General features: G+C 45.9%; 2 protein-coding genes across 4 annotated transcripts in view; one reads left to right on the forward strand and one right to left on the reverse strand.

The window, feature by feature from the left end:
* Window positions 1–876: 876 nt before the first annotated feature.
* Window positions 877–12,857, forward strand: MGST2 (microsomal glutathione S-transferase 2). Of its 2 annotated transcripts, none has more exons than XM_027805465.2 (5): window positions 877–1,171; window positions 6,227–6,326; window positions 7,530–7,600; window positions 9,544–9,625; window positions 10,473–12,345. In XM_027805465.2, exons 1-5 carry the CDS (start codon window positions 1,114–1,116, stop codon window positions 10,558–10,560), a joined length of 399 nt encoding a protein of 132 aa, XP_027661266.1. In that variant the 5' UTR covers window positions 877–1,113; the 3' UTR covers window positions 10,561–12,345. The 2 variants fall into 2 exon arrangements, with proteins under 2 accessions (XP_027661266.1, XP_005439239.1); XM_005439182.3 differs by lacking the exon at window positions 10,473–12,345 and adding an exon at window positions 12,352–12,857 and having other exon boundaries at window positions 891–1,171.
* Window positions 12,858–16,578: 3,721 nt separating this feature from the next.
* Window positions 16,579–27,083, reverse strand: part of MAML3 (mastermind like transcriptional coactivator 3) — a 252,514-nt gene continuing 242,009 nt past the window's right edge. Inside the window, exons 3-5 of one of the 2 annotated variants that reach the window (XM_055697220.1) lie at window positions 26,388–26,630; window positions 24,148–24,232; window positions 16,579–20,752 (exon numbers count right to left, since the gene is read on the reverse strand). In XM_055697220.1, coding sequence (XP_055553195.1) covers window positions 19,773–20,752; window positions 24,148–24,232; window positions 26,388–26,630 — 1,308 coding nt within the window. In that variant the 3' untranslated portion in view covers window positions 16,579–19,772. Of the gene's footprint in view, window positions 20,753–24,147; window positions 24,236–26,387; window positions 26,631–27,083 lie in introns of both variants that reach the window. The other variant, XM_055697218.1, reaches the window with a different exon arrangement.

Raw genomic sequence — 27,083 nt, forward strand, 5'->3', positions numbered from 1 at the left:
TGAGCCAGTCCCTAAAGTCATAGAGAGACTGTCTGGCCAGAAAGCCAACCCACACTACAAAGAGAACTGCAATTAAAGCGCATAAATCAGCAATTAAAGAGTTACTAATTTCAAATAACCGACTACTGTTATTACAGTGTATCTATCTTCTGATTTTTAGAAACAACTATGTACTGAATTAATACCCAAGAAATAACCTTCTAAAAATTGGCAAGGTAAAATAGCTGATTCAAAGTCCTTTTTATGTTAGCCTTTAAAATTAGCAAATTTGACTGAAGTTGGTGAAATACCCTACTTTAACATAAGCTGGAGGCAAAGTGGATAGATAATCCTGGAGTCACAACAAACATTACACTGGTTTTGTTCCAGTGGTCTTAGGGGATCATAAAGGCTAAAGACATTAAGCTTCCTGTTAGTCAGGGCTAGCTGATGAAAAAATGTTCCTTGAGAGAATTTCTTCCAGTTTTAGGACTAGGCATAAGCTATAGGAAGTGTACGCCAGGCGGTAAAGGGGGATATTTCTTTTTTTTCCTCAGTTGTTTTACTCTTTGAACTACCCTGAACAATTCCTTTCTGGATGCTGACTGCTTGCAAAGTGGCTGTCACGCCACCTGTCAGAGCCCAAGTTGTTCACGTTTGGCAAAACCCATAGATCAAGTGTAGGGGCAGCACAAAGCTCCGCTCCCCCCCCGTGCATCTCCTGCACCTGCTGCTTTCGAGTGGCACTGCTAGTGATGGACGCAGACCTTGCCACGCCAGACCCTGTGCAAACACGGAACAAAACGCCTTCGCCCCCAAAGAGATCGCAACTGAAATCTAAGACACAAAAGAACAGCTGAATCCGCAGAGGCAGGAGAGGCTTGTTTTGCTCCCTCTGTGCTTTCACACAGGCAAGAAGCAGGCAGGGCTGGCTGACTGCATTTGAACTTTTCCAGGAATGAAAAATGGCCCTAATTTTGCAATCTTGTTTTAAAAAGTTACGCGGTTTAATTTCCAGGGCAGACCTTTGTTACAATGCTGAAAAGCACTATAATTGCCCCACCTGTTGTTTTCCTTATTGCTCACTGAAGGTCTCTACTCACGTCCTGCTCGCACGCGGAAGCTGCTGGGAACATGGCTGGTGATTCAGCTTTGCTTGCGGCTGTCTCTCTTCTTTCTGCCTTCCAGCAATGTAAGATCTTTGGGGTTGCGTGGTTGGGACTTGGGGAGGTTTCCACCGGTTCTGAAGTACTGGAAATTATTTTATGATAAACTGGCTGCTCTGTAACTTTAATTTCTGAGAACTCCCAAGATTTTTCCTGTCGGAGCATTGTTTACCCTCTCTGTAGTCTGAGAGGGAGCTGGCTCAGCGGGACAGATTACTTTTCCTGGTGGGAGAAACTAATCTGTTTTCAATTCTATTTTGTTTGCTGACTTTTGGAATCATACTATTGTGAGAGCTCATAACTAGCTGTAAAGTTACCCCAAAGCCACACTGTGTCTCGGTTTTGAATCTTATTTAGGCACCTATAGAACTGAAAACCTCAACAGTGAGAGTAAATTCGTGAAATCAAATACACCAAAGCTGGCTTGAAAGTGCTGTAAAAACTGTTTCCTGAAATAGAGATATAATACTAAGTATCTGAAATGAAAGAAGAAAGCAAACCTTTACACCCAGCAGCAATAACATAAATTATTCCATATTATGTCTTCACTGTTACATTTCTTTAAGATCTAAACGGATTGATTTTATCCCCTGCTGACACGCCTCTGAGAATCAAGGACTAGAGAAAGAAGTGGGCAAGTCTGAGACGCTCTTTTTGCTTTATCAGTCTAAGACTGCCATAGCATTTTTAATGTTTGTTGTTATTTTCTTAGAAATAAATTGATTCATATAGTTGTATTTACACTAGGAAGCAAGATGCATGCAGTTGTGCTACACTGACATGAAATTAAGAGCAAGTTAAAAATAATTACTCTACCTTTTTTTTTTTCCAAGTATCTGTAGCACTGCCAACTTATCTAGCAAACTATCCATGCGGTTTGATTTTTCATTTGTTCTCAAAGCTTCAACTACTGAAATAACATTTGTACCCAGCAGAAAAAAGAACCCTTGAGAACGTGACCCTTCCAGGTTAAAAAAAGCCAAAACAACAGAAGGCAAATAAAAAGCACCTAAAATTTACATTCTCTTTTTCTGTCAGCAGATCAACTACAACATACCCTTGTGAACTTCACAGTGCATTTCTAACTGGTGGCAATATTTATCATCAACTTCTGTGAAAGCTCAGCTTGCCTGCCTTGATTTTTAACATAAAGGTGTGAAGGATTAAAAAGAAAGAAACAAACATTACCTGGAAAAATTACTGCAGTTTGAAAACTCAAGGAATTTTACAGATAGTGAAACTGTGAAGGGAGGAGGAAAGTACCTACCTGGTTTTCCTTGTGACGGTTAATCCGTATTAGTTAATCTTAGTTAAAAATCACAGAAAAGACAAGATAACCTGGGTTTTAATTTCCACTGGCAGTCTGACATCAAGACCAAAGAGAAACCTGTGTAAGAATCCGGTCTGCTGATCTGATTTAAATCATCACAACTTGGCTTACTTTCAGCAGGCTTTCTAGCATGGGTAAACCTGCACAGATTAATTTGTGGGAGTTCAAATGAACGTCGTGAAACGAGCACCGCAAGCACGTGCCTGGCTCATGCCAGGGGAGTCACCCAGCGTGTGACCGCTTGCTGTGAACAAAATACACCCCGCACAGGCAGCACTCCTGTTTGTTGGTGCTCACCCTCCCGTTTATTCTGCTGAACCTCCGGCCATGAGTTGCGAAGGTGCTAATGGGCGACAGGACCCCCCTGAGGCAGTGCTGGAAGTCAGGTTTCACTTCACAGTCATCAGAGGTACAAGAATCGGGGTCTCAGAACCGCCAGTTATTGGAAGAATCAGGTCAGGTGAAGATTAAGCTGTGCAAGAAATGCTCTAGGGTAGAAAGAAAAAGCAGAAACAATGCGGGAAGCGGTTTCCAGTCATGAATCCAGTTTTAAGCAGCTGAGATTTGCTTGAGAGATTAGCGTTTCGCAGACTGATGGGAAAACAAGGGAATCCAACCAAAGGACAGAATGAATCCTAGTGATTCATATAGGAGAGAACAGGGAAGACAGGAGTCCCACGACTCCTCCATTTTGAAGCATTTCTATGAACTAGCAGCTTTTAAAATCACTCTTAGTAACTCCAGGACCCAGCAAGAAATTATTTTCAAAGTTTGTTGTTTTTTTTTAAAGTATGTTAGGCCAGGCCATGCAAATGAACATGCACTATCATACACTGTGGTACAGGTAGCAGCTTCTCTACAGGCTTTTTAACACATATAAAATGTTTGGGAGTAATATTCCTTGAAAGCCTGCTTTGTCCCATATTTTCGGAGTAAAGGTATTAACTCAGTAACCATAAATGCCACCTAAAGATGAAAGCAAAAAGAAAAAGCAAACAAAGGCAGTCAAACGTACTTTGTAACTACCTCAGTCATGTAATTTAGCCTGCTAGAATTGAACAATTTGATACAGGGGGAAGAAAAAGCTATGAAAATCTTTACTTACTCCTGCTGCAATGCTTTCTGCAGTCCTCCCGACAGCCCCTCCAGTGCATAGGGCAGAAGAGCTCTCCCATTGCTTTATTATTTACTTTAGCCCATGTAAAACTATAATCACAGAACTTAAAATTCGGCATTACATCATTACTTCCCATTCACCAGAAAGGAACTAAAAGGCAAGTCCTATGCAGTTAACCAAAAAACACAGTAATTATTCCTCTCCTGAGCTCTTTTCAAATCCCTGGTTCACACCTGTCTTGTTCTGCACACCGGGCTCACTTTTTCTTTTAGGGTGACGTACATGACTGTAGTTCTCCCCTTATGCAGTGCCACAGCTTGGTTGCTTGGTTTTCATTGGCATGTAAAAGACCGCTTGTCCCTAACTGAAGCAAACTTCCCATCAGTCGCAGTGGAAGCCACTAAAGAAGCGGATTTTATGACGGTCGGCCGTACTGCCGTACTATCACAAGCAGTTTCTGTGCATGGTTAGCCTGTCCCCCATGTGCAAACCCTGCCCCTCCAACCAGAGCCTTGCTGGCCAAGCAATACCAAGGGAAAACCGCATTGCAGCTGGGGCCGGGGTCATACCATGGCCTTGACGATTTGCTTTGGTTAGCTGTACCGAACAAACACGAATGATTTGGCCCCTACAGTGCCTTCATCTTCTTATTCCCTCCAGTAAGTTTATTTTGTCCAGCATCCGTTCAAGGCCTTTTTTCAACTGATGTGGATGCAATGAGCCACCTTGGCTTGCCTTAGTTCCCCAGTAGAAAAAACCCGGTCCCAGACTGGCTGCAAGCATTGCATGGCTCAGTGGGGCCCAAGGAACACACAGCTGGCTAAAAACACCATTGCACAAACCACAGCATGGCTCAGCTACTACTTTGACTGATAAGCCAGGCAGGATTTGCCAGCATGTCTCGTTTGTCATATAAAATAGATCATTCTGAGGGCAACAGAAGTTAAAAAGCAACTTTCCAGTTAAGTTTTCCAGGAAAATATTTCTCAGAGGTAATTCTTGTGCTTCTGTGAGTTTCAGTCTCCCTGAGGCATGTTCCCTAAACCCTCCTCCCTGCTGCCATTCTCCCCTTCTGAAAAGGCTGCAAGCTGGCAAATAGCACGTGAATCTCCAGGCATAACAAGAGATACATGGGTGGGAGTGGAGGAGGTCTTGCTGGATGTAAATACAATGCAAGGTCCTGCAAACCCGCCTTACAGAGAGGTAGCTGAGATGCTGTGACTAGTCTCTGGAGAGAAAGGTTAAGAGGTCACTTGAACACAGCCCGTAATTACTTATATGGGGAGAAGACGGATGGGAAAACACTTTTTTAGGAAAAGGCTTTGGCCGCAAGGCTAAGATAAGAGGGGCACAGGGCAGCACCGGTGGTATCTCTAGCCATATTTTAATGCCACCACTCCCAGAAGGGAGGACAGAAGGTATGCTCCGGCCTTCCCCCTTAGCCAAGCCTTCTTAGTGAACTCAGGTGGCTGCCTGGATTCTGGACCCAGGTAAAGTTTTGGTACAAGGCAGCTAGCAAGCTTCTCATGCAGGGTGGCTATGACATGGCCAGAAGAATAACCCCAAGTGCCCAGGGAGTTTTAAAGTCAAACAGGGTGATGCCCAGTAGCTGTGCTACATACAGAAAAACGCTGTCTGTGTATTGCCTTGTGTCCTTGTCAGCTTCTGTTCAACTTTCAGGGGGAGACTTCCACAAGGAGGGTATCAGTAAAATGAGGTATACGTATACATGTCAGAAGTGATCCTAGAAATACAGTTGAGAAGCGCAGAGATAGTCTTTGATTGGTTTGGGGGTTTCTGATAAGCAACCAATACTTAGTCCCTGTACAGTAAGTAACCTATCCTGCTCACGGCACTGCATCTGTTCTAAAAAATGCTTTTTACAAGATGGGTAAGTACTATCAACTCCAATCAGTGGAGGCAGAAACAGCATAGGTCTTTCAACAGCTAGCTCTCCAGCAGGTGGGGTGGAGAGCAGGGAACAGGCTCCAGCCTCCCCAGTTGCAGCTCTCCACTCTTTCCAACATACTGAATTTTGAGAGTCTGAGAAAATAACAGCAGATGGAAAAGCATGCGCTATATGATACGGGCAATTAACTTTAAAAAGGTGGCTACCAGATTTTTATTTCCAAAGTCTGTAATGCTGACCTACACTTCAAAGCATCACAGCTCTTAGTGTCACTAAACCAAAACGACCATATGCTATTCAAACGTATGGAAGGGAAGCGACCTCCACCAGTGCAATTTGGTTGCTGAGATACTGCTCAGGCAGCGCGCTGCCGCTGTGGTGTGACTGGGCTGCTCCTGAGCTGTGTTGTTCTGGGATTCAGGTGAGGCAGAAGGATACTTAAACCATAGCCAGTGTAGCAAATGCAAAAAGAGAATGCGTATATTTCGGAAACAGCAATTTCCCCCTTCCTCATGAGTGTCACTTGTGAAGATAAGATCTAAACTTCTGTAAGGAAAAGCTAGGTTATCTAATATTGGTCTCTATGTCAAACAAAATGGAAAGAGCTGAAGAACAACGATCTCTATTAAAAATATTACTGATGCAGTTGTAAAAATATTACAGTTGCAGGGATGCAACTGAAGCGAGGGACTGTGTAATTTGTGAGCCCTTATTTTTGCTTGCAGGTCATTTTGCTTGGCTGGTGGGGAAATCAAGAATGAAGCACAAGGTCATGCCCCCCGCTGTCACTGGGGCTCCAGAGTTTGACAGAACATTTCGTGCACAGTAAGTCTGGAGATCATTAAGATGGTGGCATTGAATAACAATTCAGTCCAGAAGAGAAGCGAAAACATTACCTTAGAAACATTACCTTCTCTTTGCATCCATCGCTCAAAAAAAAAAAAAGAAAAAAAAAAGAAAAAAAAAAAAGAAACATGATGAACAGATCACTTTTCAAATGCTTTGGCTGTTACTTAAATAATAACGGGGTAAGTTCAGCTCAGTTTAAACAGTCACTACTCAAACTCTGATCAAACTAGGCAATCAGATTACCCAAACCTAAGTAGGGGTTGAGAGCTAATTGATCGTAATTTAGAGAATTCGGATGTCCTGGATCTAGCAAGCTGTGCTGTCGGTTCTTGGACTGTAGTTAACGTCAAACACGTGGAAAGCAAGAGCACAGAAAACCTCTGTCTTCCCAGTGGGCCATGGTGGAATGGCCTGTCTAAGAAGATTTCATTTTCCTAATGGTCTTCGGTCTGTGGTTAGCTAAGGACCCTATGCAAAACTGTTTATTTCAAACAATCCCACCTGCTGTAACTGTAGTTGTAGTGGATAACAATAACGAGACATAGAATACATCAGAAAACATATTAGATAACAGAATATATGAGCTATAGAAGGTTGCCTAATTTGTTAAAAAGAAATCCATTCAGGACAACCAAGAAAAGATATCCCAACAGAATCTTGGTGGGAAAACCAAAGATGTCCACAAATCAAAGTGTTACGGTCCTCGCCATAAGAAGAGCTATCGTGTGCTGTGTGTGCCTGATGGTGCTCATCAAGGCAGTTGGCCTGGGCAGAGCAATCCAAGCCGCCTGTGCACAGCTCGGTGCTTCCCCTTGCAGCCTGGGGAACGCTGACCCACACCGAGCATGGGGGCAAGTGATTAACAGCACATCCATGTGCTAGAATTCCTGCCTGCCTCTGCTGCACAGGCATGTGGCTTGGGATTATTTTCCATGTAGTTAGAATGCAGATCCTTCTCTAAATTTAAATACCAGGAAAATATTTTAAATAGTTTGTATTTGAGATTACAAAGAAGAGAATTTTTAAGAGTGCCTAATGCTGGCTGGCCCATGCTCTCACTGGACTCGATAGCGTTCACTTTAGTGACAACAAAACGAGACCAAAGCCGATTCTCCTTGAAAATCCTGCCCATAGTTCTTTTCCTTTCCAGACTAACGTTCTTTCATATTTATTCTGCAGACAAAACTGTGTGGAGTTTTACCCAATATTCCTGACTGTCCTCTGGACTGCAGGATGGTTTTTTAATCAAGGTAAACACTTTTTGGTTTTATCGTGGACTGAATTTTTAGGTAACTTTTTAAACCCCTTTAGTTTTATCAGGAGGTAAATGACTGCAGACATCTTTTTCCCTTCTTTTAATTGCATTACCTTAGCGTGGCCTTCCTAGAAGAATGCTTGGTGACACTGAAATCCCCACTTAGCTGTGGCATTTCACCTAGCCCCACCGGCTTCCACTTCTCTCTGCACACCAAGGAGCCAGTTGCATGGCACATTTATCATACATCTCGTGGATTTTCAGGGTGAATCATTCAGAAAAGCAGCTCCCAGATGCTTCCCACTAACAATTATTTGCACATTATGGGACAATTCTCACAAAACATCAAGCATAGCTGTTGTCCCTGGGGACAAGGCAGCCTGAAAAGACTCAGGTCAGAGCACTCATCCCTGTGGCTGGCCCCCTGGCTGATGGAGACGGAGCTCAAACCAGCAAACCTTTGGTTTTTTTACATCCCAGATGAGTGACACCACCACGGGGCTATGACTCATTTGTTTGTTCCGGGACACAGCACCGAGCACTGAAGCGCAGCCTTAACAGTGGCATGTCCAGCCATAGAAATTGTACTTCAGGGGAGCAGCAGGGACTCCTGAGCACCCATTACATTTTCTGAGGCACCTGGCAGGGGGCCATTTTCTAGCCAAGTGTTCTGAACTCAGACACCCTGGAGCTTTCATACCTCTCACACTGCTGGACTTTCCAAGGCTGGACCATGTTACCCCTAACAGTGATGGAGTGGGCTCTTGTAGAGCTAGAACTTGTGACAGGGCCCAACTTTTGCATTTTGCTTTATTAACCCTTCCCCAGCTGATGTTTTAGAAGCACAAGGTCTGTGGGCTGGTGAAAGGGTAACTAGCTCATGCCCACTACCCTCCTCTTCCCGAACGACTAGCTCACTTCTCCATTTTCTATGTCTGCCCCGAAACAGTCATTTTGTTTTGGGGATCTCTTATAGTCAGAGTCCCGTCTCCACTGCAAATCCAATGTAAATCCTAAGTAGCATCATGTACCAAACTAGATATGAAATATTGCACGTGCTCATAGACAGATGATTGAATCAAGGAAGATCACAGCTGCCAACCCACAGTACAGACAACTGCTCTCACATGTAAGAGAAGACAGATTATGTTAACCTCCCCTTCAAGTCATTTTTTTCAGCAGAGTATCTCCCATAGGTATGTTTACATGAGTTAATCCAGAACACAGTAAAAACTGTCCTCTGTAACACTCACCCACATGGTTTGAAAGAACAGAAAATTAACTAGCACTGCTTAGTCCTGGGTAATACGACTGACCTACGCACCCTGCTCCATCTATCAAATGGAGGTGACTTTATACTCTTCCCACAGGGAGGTCAGAAAGCTAACTTCACTACAGCTTTCTCTCATGTCCTTGGATAAAAGCTGCCATATAAATGCAAAGCAGGTTATTAACAACATAAATAAGATTCTCTTTCCAAAACAAACACTCCTTTTTAGCATGAATGGCCATAAAAATACAAAATGACAGCACTGGGTCAAGCCACAGTGCTCCAGCCCACTATCCTGCCTCTGGGATAGCCACCAAGCGGGGGTGGGGCCACAGGTTCCCATCAGTTCTTGAGATCTCCTTTTCAGGGAAGGCTTTTGTATTTTTTTTGCACAGTCCTATGCCCACGCCTATCTGTAAACCCACATCAAGGGCCTCGTATAGTGAATGTTTAAGAATCCATTTATCTCTTTGGAATCATTCTTTCTCAATATAACTTCCCAGGTTATGGCTAGCTATGAAAATGCCCAGAGCTATACAACCAGGAAACATAAACTAAAGTGGTTAACTGTCTACAATCCTAATATTTTAGTTTTCTGGTTTTTTGTTTTTTGTTTTTTGTTTTGTTTTGTTTTTTTTTACCCTCTCTATTAATCTTTTCTTTCCTAGAATTAGCTTCCTTTCTGGGTGTGTTGTACGTGTTTGCCCGCTACAAGTACTTCCACGGTTACGTACAGTCTGTGAAAGGAAGGTAAGGAGTTACCGACTGGATGCACATTCGAAGCCCCAGGCTGTGGTCTGAAGCTGGGCTGAGAGCCAGGGGCTGGTGGTGAAAAGGGACTGTAACCGAATGCAACGTGTGTGAAGTGTCAGCAAGAGGTCAGGGCAGAGGGCTGGCTGTTAGGGTAGGAGCCTCGGCTAAGACGGGCACGTGCTACAAGAAAGAAAGAAAAAGTTTGCTGCCCACCTTGTGGGTGCCTGCTTTGTACTGAGCGTATTTGCAACCTGATTCGGAGAGGCCTGAAAACAGCAGCACAATTTTGCAGCTCAGGACTGCTGTAGGATGGGGAGACTGCTCGGGCGAGGCTTGCAGTGTGCCTGCCCAGCTGCTGTTTTCATTTGCCCTCAGTATGTCACATTAAGACCTTTACTCTAGCTGTACAAAATGCACTAAAGGAACGGAGCAAATCTGGCCTTGTAGGCTGATGAACTTTCACCAAACAGATAAAAGAACACAGCTTCAGATAAGCACACGTTAATGAATGTTAAGTGCACAGCTTGTAACATGGATTTTGCTTCAACAAACATGCAGGCTGGCAAAACACCGCTCCGCTATAGGCACTCAAACACACAGTTTATTCCTTGTTTCACTGAAGCCACTGCGCTGTCTTCTGGGTCCTGACCTAAGGCTCCTCTTCCAGCACAGATTGCCAGTCATAAAAAGAAAATGGCATGATATGTGCTTGTCATAAGATCAAAAGACCTGCGATGTACGTTTCTAGAGGAAGAAACAAAACAAAAGACAGCAGCAAAAGACTGTACTACAGGGCTATTTTCCATAGCTTGTATATCGGCGTTACCGTTCTCCTTCACTGCAGTCTCCGCCAATCCTTCATCCTCTTTGGAAGAGCTGTTGATCAAGAGAAGGGAGAGGCTGTGTTTCCCAGAGCAAATATATGGAGATAATTTTATATCTCCCAGGCAGAGATGCAGTAATTTAAATGACGCAACGAACACCAGCCAGAAGACTAGCAACTACTAAGGAAGTTTGGGGGGCAAACCTGTGTCAATAAATAGACAAGCACAGCATAAAAGGCTTTTCCTTAATCAACAAACTAAAAAGACCTTCGTTCAAGAAATCTTTCCCGTGCTTTACTTCAGTACTCTTAGACTGAATAGGTTCAGCCTCTCTGGGAAGTCTAACAACAGGGGCTGGCCTCGCTGTTAGAGCTTTACGCTCTGGCGAGACTCTGATTTCCTTGCATCAAGCAGAGGGTGCCGAGAGCCAGCCTGGCAGCCCTGCAGAAGGGCTTTGCTGGAGTGCCTGCCGGGTGCTAACCTCCAGCAGGCGCTTCAGCTAGCAACAGGTCAGCACAAGTCAAGCGTGCGGAACCCGGCCCCTAAACACAGCGCGAGCCTCCAGCAGCCCTGCTGGCAAGAGTCGCGCTGATTCCCAGCTGTAATCACTGACCACAGCCCTGCTAGTGACAAAGACAAACCCGGTCCCTGTGCGCAAAGAGCTGGTTACCACACACACTCGTGCGCTTGCCTACAGGAATTGCAGTTCGGGTTTGCCACGGCAGGGGTTCTTAAGAGCGCAACAGGAACATGCACCTTCTACTTGGTTTCTGTGCTGGAGAGGCCTTTGCAAGTGAGCTGTATCCTTTGCTTTTCCCTCCAGCTGGCTCTAACAGATACTTAAAGGGCTAAGCTAAAGACTTTCTTCATGCTTTCCCGAAACCGGGAAAATCTTGTACTTCACCATTTTCAAACCTGTGTCTAGATGTGGCACACCCAGAAAGGCTGCTTACATCTCTAGGCTCCAGTGAGATTCTCAGGCTCCCCATACTCCCAGGGTGCCTGAGCACCCAACCTTTCAACCCCCACGGGGACGGGGATGGCTAGCTATAAATCAAAGGCTGACAAGCTCCTCGGATCTATCTCCAGTGCTAACACGGTGGGATTCCCCAAAGAGACCTTCCATCGCTTGCTTTGCGGGCAGAGTCCAGCCCAGCAGCAACTCCCAGAATATGCCTGTCGGACCAGAGCCTGCACCTGAGAGCAGCCCCAGGAGCGTGCGGGGAGGGGAAGCGCCCCGCTCACCTGTGCCTGCACAGCACGCTCCGTGTGTCAGAGCGGCAGCGCTCTCCCAGCCTCTCTTGTGGGAGCTTTCAGTTTTGTACAAATGAAATCACCCGATCCTCTCCCATCCTCAGCAAGTACCCTAATGGCTGGGTTTTTAGGGTCGACACTCCAGTCCAAAAATCCATCTCCAAGCCAAAGCGATAACCCGTAGCAGACCTAGCAGACCTCCCAGCTCAGTGGGGAGTACCTGACCAGCAGATGCGGATGTAAGACACACGCACACCTCTCCCCCCGTCCCTAACTAAGGCTTCTCTCCCCCACTCCTACACCTAGAGTGGCAGTGAGGCGCTCAAGCTTGTCTGCAGCTTTACCTGCAGGTCTTCATATCGTGGGATGAAGTAGCTTCATCCTGGAGCAAGTTCCTAACTTCCACATGAATATCTGAAAACACTGGGGGAGAGTTTTCCCATAGACTGGATGTTTGGAGTATCTCTCCTCCCTAGCAAAAGTCACACGCAGGGATGGTTTATTACCAAAACAGCCCAAGGTAGCATCACAGCAACGATCCTTTCTGATTCTACACACCTCTTCTTAACTGGCGTGGACCAGCAGTTTCACTGTAAACACACCATGTACAGCTTGTAACAGTATTTTTCTGCTTTCCACTTCTAGGTTAACAGGTTTCTATTTGAATTTGATAATTCTAACTTGCTTGATAACCCTGGGTGCAGCTGGGATTATTAACAGCTTTCTGGATGAATACCTAGACTTCAGCATTATGAAGAAACTGAGTAAATTGTTTTGAAGACTGTTTGTGGTGGTTGTTTTTTTAAAAAACAAATACGTAAGATGGATGCTTTCCCTGAACACCAAAAGGATGATAAGTTGCATGTGAATAAAGTATCAGAGCTCTTTACTAACAGCCCATTGCAATGTAAAATGCATGTTTTTCCTGAGCTGTTTACGCTTTCTCCTTTCCCTACACTCTTGAAAAAGAGTCGGTAAGACAGAATGTCATGTCACATCTGCATTTGCAATTAAATGTTCTGTTCTCCTGTACAGTACTGTAAACCCTAAACAAACGACATAAAACTAAAAGCATTAATTCACTAAGTAATGTAGTTGCAGCTGGCACCGTGTGGTGAAAATTTATTAAATTGATTACTGCTTATGAAAAAGTCTTTTGTCTTTAATTAGGAATCATTTAACTTGGACAGTGAGCTCAGGGAGCTCAAGGACAACTTTAATGAGCAGGTGGTGTTTGTCTGGAGCCCCCTGAACAAGCCAGATACAAGCAGGACCATCCAGGCAATAAATACTGTGTGCAGCTATGTCCTGACAGTAACTCCACCGTGCTCGGGCATCTGGCCAGCGTCCCTGGAATGTGTGAACCTTACGAATCATGAGATAGTGCACGCCTGCACTCAGCATAAAATTAAAAGTTTACATACACTAGGTGTGTAAACTATTTTTCTTTTTCACCAAGTATAAAGGCAGGCAAGCTGTGGGACTGGGCCAGAAGCCCCACCTACGGGTGGATGCACTGTGTAGGAATTTTCCCAGTTACTGAGAGACTCCTGGCTCCGCCGGCTGCAACGGGGCTTCCCAGCCAAAGGGTGGGCCTGGTGATGTTAAATTGGTAACTGGTGATGTGTCCTTTTCTTAGTCTCTGTAACGCTTTGCAGTAATGCTTCGACACTTTGCTCCTATTGCTCTTTTATCATATTGTGCATAATAAGTACTACTGTTTCCTTTTATCATATCACATGCTATTTTCCTTTATTATATTGTAATATAATAAACTGCATTTATTCTTGTATTTGGGTTGGAATTAATTTTTGCTTGGTGTCCAATCAATCGGCAAAGCACACTGCAAGCATCAGCCCATCTTACCCGATGTCCTTCAGCTTTGCCAACGCCTCTGTAGTCTTCCTTCACTCCATTTCCCCCAGCAGTGCCATTCATTCTGCACAAATGTAAAGACACACTGATGCAATATGCTGCTGCGAGGTCCCGATTTTCCAAGTATATCCAATCCCACTGCAGGAGGCCGTTTAAGCATATATGGAAACACTGCTTTCTTCAGGAAAACATTTAAAGCTGCACACAACCCTACACTTTTCTGAAGACCTTTTGGTTATATACACACATTTACAGCTCAACATGTGCTCAAACGCTCTTCTCGTGGAAGTGGGGCCCTCCAGTAGGCAGATCCCAGTCCTCACACAAAGCCTCTTGAGCACAGGCTGTACGGCTGTACCCACAACGTGGCACTTGTGAGAGGGAGAGCCAGCCCAGACAAAAAAAACCAAAAAAGAGACACAGATGCTTGCTCTTCTAAGAATTGGGTCTACTGCGTTGTCTCTCCCTTCAAGGCACAGATGGTTGGGGTGTGGAAAAGACTAGAAAAATGTCCCAGCATGGCCTCAGCTCTGGGAATCATGACAATGGAAAACAAACTGACTATGAAAACAGTTTTCTGCTAAAAGAGGGGAAAAGTCATGGCTTACCACTGAGAGCATAAAGTATGCTGATGGTCAGTTTAAGCTATGTAGAAGAACAGAGGAGCAAGGCCATGCCTATTTTGGTAGCTCCTGATAATTCAAATTATTTAGGCAATACTGAATATACTCATGCTAGAGCCAGCAGGCAGAAATTTTCCTTGTCACGCCTCAGAAGACATAATCTGGCCAAAAATACTGCATGTTAATAGTGGTGCTCGGTCAGGCCTATATAATGAACATGCTTAAGGTATTTCTAAAGGTGTACTGAGGTTGATAACCTGACCACAAAATAATCAAGTGTTGGATCAGCTTCATAACAACCTTTCATACAAAAAAAGTGGACACGTGTGGAAGTTAAGTTTGTGATTAAAAGACACAGCTTAGTGCCTGCAGGTGGCAAACGCTGAAATGGCATTTGAAACAATAAAATGACACAAGTACAAAGGTACAAGACTTGGGTCCAGCAACGGCTGCTGAGGGGGAAAGGATGGATTGTGGTGGTGAGCAGGCTGGAGCTGACACAGCTGTGGAAAGGGCAACTCTCCGGCACTTGTCTCCAGAGAGAAGGTACGACAGGGCCAGATTTAACAACCACAGAAACCACCAGGAATTCTTCCACTAACTTTCCTTCTGCGGGCTGAAAGACAGAAAATCCACCCACCCATGACGCCTTCAGACAGTCAGGGGCAGCAGGATGTGCTGCCACCAGAATTAAAACCAAGACAAAGGTCCAAAGTACGTAACAGGCTTGGAATACACTAGAGGAGGCCCAAAGGTCGCTGCCTGTGCTCAGACAGGCCTTTGCCTCTGACATTATTCCGTTCCAAGCTGACCTGTTGTGGTGGTCTGGCGTGTTTATAGACAGCTTCCCATAGCCCATCTACTACTGCATTGCATTGCATAGAAAGGAACAGGCTGCTGTCGCTCAGGAACAATTTCACATGCCAAAAAAATGTAGGTGTGAGGCTGCAAAGCGTCACCCAGCAGCACAGAGCTAGAATGCCAGGGCAGAAACACGAACCTAACGTTTTAGCATCTGCACCAGCTAACGAGAGGGCAGAAGCAGGCCTAGAGGTGAGGATGCCACCTCTCTTCTGAGTCACTGCTTTTTCCCCACTAAGCCAGGGCAGAACGTTGAAAAGTGCTAAAGACTGACTCATCTAGGATCAAGGCCAAACCACACCTATAGCAGATGGATGCTGCCAGGGTCCGTAGTTTAGTCCTAGTGAGAACCACACCATTGCCTACCTGCTGCTCGAGGAGCCAGCATCAGGCTGCACATTCAGCACGCGCTGTGAGTCGATGCAAATCTTCATGTTGGTCACGATCGGAAACAATGACGGTCCCTGCTGCAGCTTCAGAGCCAGTCGGTACCTGGGGGCCTCTTCCCGAGAGCATCTTCCCAGCAAGCCCTGTGCCAGCACACGCTGAGGGGCAGCTCTGGTAAGCTGCTCTGATCTGAGCCCGCCTCCTTCTTCGCACCCTGTTCTGCACATCCAAACAGGAGAGGACTGGCGTTAAGGAGAGAAGGGGCGCCTCACCTTGAAGGTTGTGTGTGGAGCCAAGCCACACTGGCATCCCCAACAGCAAGCTGTGCAGAGGTCCGGTGCCTGATGCCCCACGCCTCTGGTAGGCTGGGAACACGGAGAAATCGGTGTCGAGCCTTGAAGGCTACATCGCGTGTTCGTCCTAAACAGGTCATATAAATTCAACAAGTCTACATGCACTTTCCAAAAGGCTTCTGACAACACGGTTCTTCTCACACTGTAGTACTAGTAGGTTACAAGGAACTACTCTAAGTGTGCATCTTCACACTTCCCCAGTTTCCCCATGTCTTCTTTCCAGTTTCTACACCCAGCCCTGCATCTCCCTCCCTCCACCCTGCCTCACTTTCCCCAGCCACCAGACTCCTACACCCTGGGCTGTCCATCGTGTTCCTCCCCCGAAAGCACTTCCCTACTCCTTGCTTTTGCTCCCTACAGAGAATAAATATGTAAGTTTGGAGCCGCCACCTCTAACCGCCCCAGTTACGAACCAAATGCCTGGGCACAGACCTCACCTCAGAGCACAGGCAGTTTCGGCAGCTCACCTTGCTCCGGGGTAGGGGCACGGCGGCCCCCAGGCAAGGCAGCCACCTGAGGAAGCACTGCCCCCCGCAGCAGCCCACCACGGTGACCTTGTGGCCCTGCTGTCGCAGGGGAGCTGCTCCGCTGTGCCTGCTGGGGCGAACTGGGGTGCAGGGACCTTACCGGCTGCTGAACAAGTGTGGGGCAAGGGGGGCAGCCTGGTATGGACTATACCCCCCGTAACGCCCCAGTTCACCTCCTCCCCCGGGAAGGTCACCCACTGAGGCGCAGGAGTGGGGCGAGAAACGATCCTATAAACCAGCCTGGTATATGACTCAGATAACCATCTTTTATTTGGTTCTTTTTTGCTTTTGTTTTGTGTTTTGTTTTGTTTTGTTTTTTTCTTTAAAAGTGGTATGTTAACATCAGGTCTTTTTCTACATTTTCAGAGCTCTGTACAGGTCTTAAAAGGAAATAAGCAATGCTTAATGTACAAAATAAAAACAGAAAACTAGAAAAATCTGAATAGAACGGAGCAAGTTGCTGTCAGGGATACAGTACAAATTAGTAATTAGACGTCATCTGAAGTGCAATACCACTGCAGTAAGGATGAGTTAAGGAATGAAATAAAAATACTCTATTTTAAACAAACAGTATATATATATATTTTTATATGTATATATTTTACAGATAGTAGACCCAGTGATATCTGTAGAATTGTAAAAACATATTTACAAATAACTTTTTTTTTTTTTTAACATTACATATACATCAGCACCATAGTAAGAAAGGAAAAAAAAAAACCCAAACAAACCAACCCCAAATCTAATAAAATCTACCTCTCTAGTACTTGGTCCCAGTACGGAGTATTTGGAGGAAGCTTAATAAAGACAACAGAGACTCAGTCTTCAACACCATTTATTCCCCAAAGCCTGTACCTCCCTGACGCACACGGATTTGCACGTGGCTGCTGCATGGTGGTCGTGTGTATCTATCTAAACCCTCATCTCCCAGCTCTGTGTCGGCAGGCGACCCTCGGCCACTCGCTCCCAAGAAAGGAACGCTGCTGTGCCGTCCCCAGCGCCGTCCCCCGCGCCATCCCCATGGAGCGGGCTTGCTGCCTCCTCATCCTGGCACCTCTGTCACACAGGGCAGGACAGGTACGTGCCACAGCAGCTCGTCGCTCCCTCACCCACGCGCTCACGCAGACACACACGCACGCACGATGCCCTCCTACCTTCAGGGTACCACTTCTCCCACTGTTTGCCTGTCCCTTCTGTCCCAGCTAGCCCTACCAAGAGCCGCTTACCCGCAAGATGGACTGAAAACTTTGGCTGGTGCTCTCTTTCACTGAATTAGTAGGGCCCAACCGGGCTCCGGCTGAAGCAGCAGACAGGCAAACCCCTATCGTCTTCAGTAGGAACTGGCAGAGGTCCTTGTGCTGTATTTTAAAAAGGGGTTAGCTAAAAGAGATGTAGTAAAGCATTTTTTAAAAATTTAGCAGTCAGGGCAAACTGGATTGATAGCTCACCTTGACCAGCTAGTCCATATTAAAAATGCAGCTAGTCCTGCTCACATTATAGCATATAAAACAGATACTTCCCCTGTCCAGGTAAGCCCTGCCAGGGATTACTGCACAAAAGGGAACCGTAAAGGTGCGCCGAGATGGTTCCAGGCCCATTTTGCTCCCACTCCTTAATGCGATGCATACCTGTGCTCCACAGGGAAAGGCAGGACTTCAAAATGCAAAATGCCAAGCCCCTCAGCTCCCGTGGATTTCAGTGCTCAGCACTTTGCATCGTCGGGCCCAAGGAGAGCGGCGCAAAAGGAGGTAATTGGTAGTTGGTACTGGTAGTTGTACACTAGAGACACTTTCGCTGCAGAGCACGTCTTATGGCTCACAAAGGCCAGCGTTAGGCCAAAAGTTCCCAAACTTTTTGGATTGTGGATCATGTTAACATTTTTTATGCACCACTATATAACCTGATAAGCAGCTCTCAACTGAAAACACTAAAAAGGTGATAGGTTTTGGAGGACAGCTTACCTCAGCCTCAGAATGCAGCTTGGGGACTGCTGCTTCAGACATTCAGAACGGCTGGCATCTCAGTATTGTGCAAGACGCATCACAACTTCATTACAGTGCTGCTCAGCACCGGTCCACACAGTGGAGATAGTGATGCATCGCTATTACCTAAGAGCTTATTTGGGCAGACCCTGTGTTTGTAATAACTACATCAATTATTTTACCCATCCATGAATGATCTTTCGAGTAGTCCTTCACTGGTTCCTGTTCTTCAAATACTGCAGTGAATTTTACCCCGGCAAACCAGAGAGATTAGAACAGACATCTGTTTAAAACCGAAGATCAGGTTGCGTATAACATCACATCGAGAGCCCAGGCATGCCAGGGCAATATCACTTGCCAAACTTGCACTTCTCAAGAGGAGAGGAGAAACTCATTCTGCATGCCAAACCCTGCCTGCACATTTCCTCATGCCTGTTTTCTCCTGGCCTGCCTGCCCCTTTTGTGGCAGTTGTCGCTCACCTTGCTTGCCACTGAAGGATAGGAGGGGAAGTAAGCGAACTCAAAACATACTGGGGAGGAAGGAGAGAGAGAGACCCCCACTTAAGACCTGTGCTGATGTCTTTTGGTACCTCTTCACCCTTCAACACTGTTTGAAGCTGCTGTTCTGCACCCCCAGGCAGCAGATCCACACCAAAGTGCTCCGACAGGGAAGTGCTACTGCAAGTCCCAAGGGGACTAAATAGCTCATTAAGTTAACCCTGCCACCTAAGCCATCTCTAGCAGCAGTCCCCTAATCAAACTGTCCTCACCACACTGCCAAATTTATGTTCTCCTACACTTCTATTGGATTTTTATCACTCCGCGGTGAAAACGGTGACCTGCCTGTGACTGTTTAGGTTTGTCCTGTGTGTGCTGCACATCCCTCGTGACAGCCCAGAGCTGGCCCTGTGGGTTTGGCCGTGGCTCAGCGAGACCCGCTTACCCCTGGGGCTAAGCCCGTTTCTGACCAGGGCCCGTGCGATCGCCCGCAGGCATCTTTAGGCTCACTCCTGGCTGTTTTCATCTGCTCCCCTGAGAGTTGCAGCGATTGCAGTTACAAGAGGTGGGAGATACTGGGACTGCGCCACTCAACTGTGCAATGAAGCCTCACTTCAGCGGGGAAGGAACAAAAGTTCCCAACCAGAGGCATCAGCTGGCTTTTCCAGTTTCCCCATTCTGCCCTCCCTATCCCCCCCACCCCCACAGCGGGTGCTGCCACACAACGGAGATTGCTTGGTGGAAGTCTTGGGATGCCGATGTTTTCATCGTCCCCTGAATCTTCCAAAGTTGGCTACAGATCAGCTTAGTTTGCACGATTAAAAACAAAAGAAAACAAAATAACCCCAAACTAAACCAATTCGAACAAAAAAACAACAATCCAAGGATGGGGAGAACATCCAGCTCTCTCTCTTCTTTTTTCAAATGCAACAACCAAAGCTCCAGACTATACAAGCCCATTCACTGGGGGTTTCCAAACAACTCATCAAGTTCTTGTATCCACTCATCCCCTGGTCCGCTCTTAATGATGGAGTCCACAAGGTCTGCGCCCTCTGCTAAACTGGAGAACGACCCCCCTGCTCCTTCATTACTGTAGTTGTAGGATATGTCCTGAGTGGGATTCCTCTCGTAGGCCTGGCCTTGGCTGCTCTGAGCAAAGTTACCACCTGGCATTTGCTGCGTTGGAGGCTGGCTAAAGCCAGACATAGCAGGGACCCCTTGGCTTATTGCAGGCATTACCATCGGCCTGGCCTGGCTGGCTCCTTGTTGCCCAGGTAGTGGCTGCAGCAACTGTCTCCCCATCGCTGGGTTCAGGGCTCTTACTGTCCCACCCGTGTCCACAACTGTCTGTGGGAAATGTTGCTTGGACAGCCGCGGCTGCCCAGCCTGCATCGGGTACGTTGTGCCGTTGTTGAAGGGCCCCATTTCACCGCTAGTCCTTCCGGGGACACCTTGTAAGCCTCGCTGCTGCCAGTTTTGTGTTCCTTGAGGGACGGTCCCCATCAGGTTTTGAAGTCGTGGTGCTTGTGGCCTGGGTAAGACCTGGCCCACGGGTCCTTTCATCTGCTGCTGATGCTGGGGAAGAGCAGAGTTTACCAGCATGTTCTGACCAAAATTGCCGACCATTCCCACCGCTTGTCCAGAGGCGGTCTGCCTCGTTCCCTGGCCTGTGTTATGTGCCATGTTCATGCCACTTTGGTTTGGGTGCTGCAACATTTGGCTCATCCCTGTGCTCATACTGTACATTCCCGGCTGGCTGGAAGAGGCGTTGCTGTAAGGAGCCATGCCCATGTCTGACTGGCCTGCGGTCGTGGGCAGTGTGCTCGGGTTCTGGGAGGGACCCATTGCCATCATGCTCGCATTCTGGGCCATCATTCGGGATGTCCTCATGCTCTGGAGTGCTGCTTGGTTTCTCACGGCTGCTATATCCTGGGGAGAACCTACACCAAAAAGGGAGGAAGGTAAGGAAAAAAATCAGAGTCCTGTAAATCTTAACTAACGTTCCTTTGCATAAGAGACAACCTGTAGGAGCCTTCTGCATCACAGTAAGATTTCAGATCGCTGTGCTTTCTGAGCGAATAAATTATTGTTTCATGTGAAGGTTAGCAGTGAGCTAGAAGGTTATCCATCCTGGGGAGATGTGCTTGCTGCCTAACGTTTGTTGTGTTTCAGAGATTGTATGTTCCCCAACTCGCTCTGGCTGCACCCTCTGTCCCGACCTGCCAAGTCCCCTCTCCTTGAGGGTGACAGTTCACACAGCTCAAGCGCTGCCCTAAACAGGAATCGCCGATCACGTTATGGATTCGATTTGTGAAGCGGGACGCTGTTCAGCAGAGAATACCATCAATAGAGACTAGCAGCCTAATTTCCCTTAAGGCCTAAAACGAGGCTGGCAAGATTAAAAGGCCAATGATTTACCCACTAAGTAATTCTCAATTATGACAATTTTGGGATGCGTACCCCAAGGTATTCATGGCTTCAGGTTTTTGAAGAATCCAGGCGACACAACTGCATGCCTGATGCGTGATTACAGCCATGGTTGCCTCCCTGATAACCACCTTCCCAGGTACCTAAGCTAGACAGCCACAGAAGCTGCAGGGCTAAAACAGGCCTGCCTTTTCCTTACTTCACTAGGATCAGAGCTTAAATTTTTAAGAAGTGACCTGAGAGTCAAAGTCCCCTTTCTAAACGTGAGTTTAGAAACGTGAGTCTTCCTTTTTGTGTGTATTTTTTTTTTCCCCAGGACCAGTGACAATGTGCGCCCTCCTCTGTGAAAAAAAAATAAAATAATAAAACCACTCCCTAAGACTTCAAAGGTGTGTATGCACTGTGGTTCAGTAGCACTCATCTCCTTCAGATAAGCCTAATTCAGCTTGTAGCAAGCAAATGAGAAAGCTTCCACCCGTCTTCTTCAATGGCAGCAAAGCAGCTGAACTTCAGTTTACCATTTGAAGCTCTCTTTTGAATATCTCCATTTTCCATTTTCAAGGCTTACTTTTGAAAGACATGTCAGGCTTAGAAGGCCAATCAATTTTTTAATAGCTCAGGAGGCACAAATGAATGGATTTTCTATAGCATTGTTACGGATTAAGTCTATGGAAAGAAGAAAAATTGTTTTTTGGGGACATTTAAAGCAGGGAGAGTGTATTAGTGAATTGACATTATAAGCACATTTTACTCCACCTTAGGCCAGCGATGGGAAACCAGAAAATCCTAACCTTGTTAAATTCCCCACCGTGGCAGATAACTGAACCATGCTTGTGTCTTCCTTTCAGGGGTGGGGGGAGCTATCGATTTCTGGGAAGCCAACATGCTTCTGTATTTACTATCTTTATTTAAAAACAATTACCAGAGCTCTGATTATGCCATGGGTCTACTGTGGTTTTCAGCCACCATACCGAACTAAACACAATGCTCTGCAGCTGAAGCTCTAAGAGTATAAGGCACACAATTACTCCCAGCTCAAACATTATTAAATGCAAGGTATAAATATAAAATGGTTGCTTTAAGAGTCATGAACCGTACGACAAAATCTGAATGTTCTTAAATCAATCCCTATCTGTTGTCCCTCAGTGGCAGACAACATGCTTGAACATCTGTGGGGAACAGAGAACACTGGGCTGTGTTATTCACGTTGGCTTGGTTTCCATGAGGAATAGGTACGAATAAAGGAAATGTCATTTCTATAGTTTTGCACATAATGCAGAGGACGGCTACATCTCCTTTTTGCTGCAGCAGGACAAGCTTCTAAAGGATGCTTTTAGCTCCAACATACAGATAAATGAAACATTTTGTAGCATGAAGAGAGACCATCTGGCTCTCAACTGAACAGGGCAAATGTAGTGGCAGCTTTTTACTTTATCTGTGCTATGAAACCATCTTCTTAATGATCGGCACCGGGGTCCCCTTGATCTTTCTTAATTTAGATCACCTCCTCCTTCCATGATTAGAAGCAGTCTCTTTTTACAATGACTTCAGCAAGTGTTTAAGACACAGATAATATTAAAAACTTACTTAATGCATCTTTAGCTATTTTTTTAAATTGAAAACAGCAGCTGAAAACCTCCAAAGGAGTCACTACCAGCAAGTGGTTCAAAAACTACTTTTGTTAACTACCCTGCTTAGCTTAAGAGACAGGAGATCAGACAAGGAGTAGTTAAAAGAAAGATGCAACAGATTTTAAGGTTTTGGGCCACCTTCTGGTCTCATTTACACATAACCTACTGCACTGGATTACAGTCTTGTGACTAGATACAAAAATGGTGAAATATTTATATTTAAATTACCTCATTTATGAAAATTAATTCCTTGCTCTGTCAGATTAGCCTAAACTCTCTTCTCCATTTCTTTTAAATAATACATATGAAGGCAAGGTTTCAAAGAACCATTAATGCAGAAAGATTTTACATGTGCATCTCAATGTATGGCAGTGCACACACATACATTTTGATTTTGCAAATGAATTGCTGGGAGAAAAGAATTGTTTCATACAGAATTTATGCTGCCACAGATAAAAATGAGAAGGTGCTTAGAAGAAGCCACTCTGATATATACAAGCAGAAGATCTGGCTGCCTGTGCACTTTCCGCATACAAGAACTACAATACACTTGCCTCCCTTGTTTTCTGTTGCAGTTACATGACACGATCATGAATATACAGCACATGTGCATGTTCGTTTCATGTCCGTTTAGAATCCATGGCTAGTGAAGACATTCAGCTGATGCTTTGCAGCTGAAAAGCTCAGAATTAACTTCTTTTCCTAAAGCAAAACGATTGTACTTACATTCTTCAGTTATCTGCAAGCACATTGAAATAACACTTGCTTTTTTTGAGATAATTAAAAACTCTCCATTTACATCTTGGGTATTTCACTGTGTCTCCCACACCTGACATCTGTCAGTCACTTCTCTAGATAAGGATGACCTCTGTGAAATTCTCTGCTCATCAAATTGGAAAAAGTGGGGAATGAAGAGGTGTAAAACCAAGATACAGTGAGAGACACTAGATGGAGGGGAAAAAAAAAAAAGCATAATGAGAGTGGTGGCAAACAAGATAAATCCTAGAATCCAGATGTCAAAGAGGCAAAACAAATGTCAAATTAAAAATGCAGCTTTTGCTGAGCGGAGCAGAAAGGAAATTAGAAATGTAACTAAATACACAAACCTGGGCATTCCCCTTTGGTAAAAGATGTGGTATTTGCAAGCATGCAACAGCCTGTCTTCCTGTTTTGGCACACTGCTTAAACCCTGGCCTTCATAAAATGCATGAACTTTCATGTGCCTGCTACAGGAGCATATATCGGCTCCAATACAGGAAAAAGAATTTGACTTTTACCTTGGAACTGATTGACCTGTTGCACCGGATACGGGCTCCGCTGTTGCTGCAGATGCTGCCGAGGCAAATGTGACTGCTGCTGCAACTGCTGAAAATGAATGAGGGAAAGAAAGCAGAAAAAGATGATTAATTAATTAGCGAGCTGAGAAAGGGGCTGGTGGCAAAAGTACTGCAGCAGAACTGCAGCATTTCTTATCTAGCAAACTGTTCTGGAGAGACGAGCAGAATCATTAGAAGAGTCCTCCTGAGAGCACTTGGGCTACTCAGCACACAGACTCTCTGGTTCAAAAAGGAATAAGCATCGAGGCTAACATCATCTCTCCTTAATAACAACCACTTCATCCCGACCTCTACAGTGTGACCTTAACTGTCTCCAAGCTGAAAGGAGAGGGAGGGATATAAAATAACTTTGCCCACTTATGTCTGAGGGCAACTGTAGCCACACACCCTTTCCTTCGGCCAGCCCTGCCAAAGTCTAGAGGTTTGTGCTCCTGGTACAAGACTTTCCTCCACCTCTGCACTTAAACCACACTGCTGCAAGGAGTACTGCATCCTGACCTGAGCACTGTGGCCTAGGACCATTCCCGAGCCAAACAGAAAGGGCTACTAAGGCACATTTCCTCTTGTGCTTCAGGGAATGATAGTTGGGAAGCAGGTGATTGCAAAATGTCTCCCTCCCTTGATCCAGCCCACACTGTTTCTCCGTGATCATTTTCTATGAATACTCATGCATCTAAACCAGAATCCAGGGCTGATTATAAAAACAAAGAGTGTTTACCAGAGCTTTCAAAGCCTAGGGTATACTTGACTAAGCACTTACTAAAAGGACGTGTCCTGGTGCTTCATCTGCAGCTGTACAAATACTGTGTCCAAACCCAACGATGTGTAACGAAGGTAAGAGAATGGCAAAGATTGGAAAGAGCAAGTACTAATCCCCGTGTTCATAAATGTGTGTTACAAACCATCAAAAGGATAAAGGGAACCTTGTTAGGCACAAAACACCCAAAAGCTAGGAGCCTGAGGACTGTGACTTTGTCACTTTTCATCTATGCCAGCACACTTGACAGCCTCAGCCTTGTGGTTTTTCAACACTTTCAGGTTTGCCTCCAGCAGCCAAGACAGCGACTGGCTCTCAGCTTTATGCAGTTGAATCGACCTAATCCACGATGGGCGAACGTGACTGCATCCTCACTCTTCTGCACTTGTTCACCCCTGAACTGCTTCATGCATCTTTATCCTGAATATTTCTAGGAGCATCCTTCCTCTTCACTGGGGGTGAATTTTTCTGTTTCTCAGGAGGACCACGAGAAGAGGGGAAGGCTATCAGTATGCCTGTGGCTATACAACATGCACAAGTTCTAACACAAATTAAAGCAGACCCCAGGTCTTAAGCTGTATTTCTCCAGCAAGAGAGCTGAAGCCAAGCTTAAAGCAGCTACAGACCCCTCAGAACATTACCTAGGTAACACTGGGGGACTGCAAGTTTAAACTTGGGTATGAACTTACAGGCACGGAACAGTGTGACTTCCCACTGACTTTCTCCTGGGTTGCTTTTAAACTACAGCTGAGTTAAACACGCGCAAGACATCACCATTCAGACTGGGTAATTTAATGTTTACATCGCAAAGCCCGAGAGCTCCACAAGCCAGGTGACAGGCTCCAGTGCAGCAGTTCCACGCTGCCACTGCACGGGCTGGTTTTACTGTTCTCCCACTTCAGCCTCTGGTTCCCCCCTTAATGGTGCCCTCCCTTGTGCTAACATAATTGCTCATACCGGTACATGATAAACCAGATTAAAGAACTGAGCTGGGTAAACACTAGCGTTTTTTCTTTGCCAGGTTACTTTTAACCCATGTCAATTCTTTGTCCCAGATCACTGCACAGCTGTATGTAGCTTTTGCCAGCGCAAGACCAGTCAGAGGTAGGGAAGAGGACCAGCAACTGTAACTGTAGCAGTTTGCTTCTGCCGGAGTAAATGCACCATGAGATACCAGGTTAAGAGCTAACCTCTCTGGTGTCTAAAATCCCATGAGACCGTCAAGCCCATCACTGGGAACGTGGGTGATATTTGCCAAGCTTATGGTAGGACTGAGACAGATGCCTCTTCTTGGATAAGCATTGCTGAAATACTATGATAGGAGCCACCAAAACACAGAAGGAAAGGCTGGTATTGCACTGTCTTGCGCTCGTGCCGTCATACCTGTGTGTGCTGCAGTGCCTGAGACAAACGGGTACTGTACCTGCTCGGCTAGGATCTGCTGCTGCTGCTGCCTTTGCTCTCTTAGAAACTGCTGTTTCTGCTGCTCTATCACGTGGAGCTGGGCTCTCTGCTCAATCAGCATCTGCTTCATGATGGCTGCTTGAGGTTGATTTCCTAGGAAGGGACCCCCCGAGCTCGTGCCCGTGACCACGCTGCTGGAGCCGGGTGGGACTGAAGGCTGCATGGGCCCCGTGGTCCGGGACAGCCCCACTTGATGCTGCTCCTGCGCAAAGAGAGAGAGAAGGCCTTGTTACTCGGGGTGCTCCACCGGCACGGGAAGTTATGGCTCATTAACAAGAGACGTTGACTCTGGGGGTGAAGACTGGAGCTTGACGGAGGTAACAGTCCTCGGAAAGAGGCTCGTGGCCGTGCCACGGGCTGCTCCTCGCAGGCAGCAGGTGGCAGGTTCCCCTTCTCTCCTGGAGGTCAAGCCCACTCAGATAAAGCAAGAGCACTTTTCAGTTCATTAATAGCAAATAAATAAAGCTGCGTACTAGGTTTAATTTCATTCAGGATACGCAGCTTCAGAGTTTTTCTAAAATTCTTCCCCCTTATCATGGAGCCAAGCATATTTTCTCTCCCTTTCTGCTGCCCTTTCCCCATAACAGCAGTTCCGCAGTCACCCGGAGTGAGGAGCGGAGGTTTTGGGTGCACGCAAACAACGGCAGGAGCCGGC

This window comes from Falco cherrug, chromosome 1 (assembly GCF_023634085.1).
Source record: "Falco cherrug isolate bFalChe1 chromosome 1, bFalChe1.pri, whole genome shotgun sequence".
Taxonomy (NCBI): domain Eukaryota; kingdom Metazoa; phylum Chordata; class Aves; order Falconiformes; family Falconidae; genus Falco; species Falco cherrug.

Bases quoted from the DNA above. Each gene is read 5' to 3' on its own strand.
- MGST2 (XM_005439182.3), top strand. From the start codon at position 1,114: ATGGCTGGTGATTCAGCTTTGCTTGCGGCTGTCTCTCTTCTTTCTGCC. The intron at 1,172-6,226 runs GTAAGATCTTTG...TTTTGCTTGCAG, and splicing joins TCTTTCTGCCTTCCAGCAAT to GTCATTTTGCTTGGCTGGTG. The intron at 7,601-9,543 runs GTAAACACTTTT...TTTCTTTCCTAG, and splicing joins AGGATGGTTTTTTAATCAAG to AATTAGCTTCCTTTCTGGGT.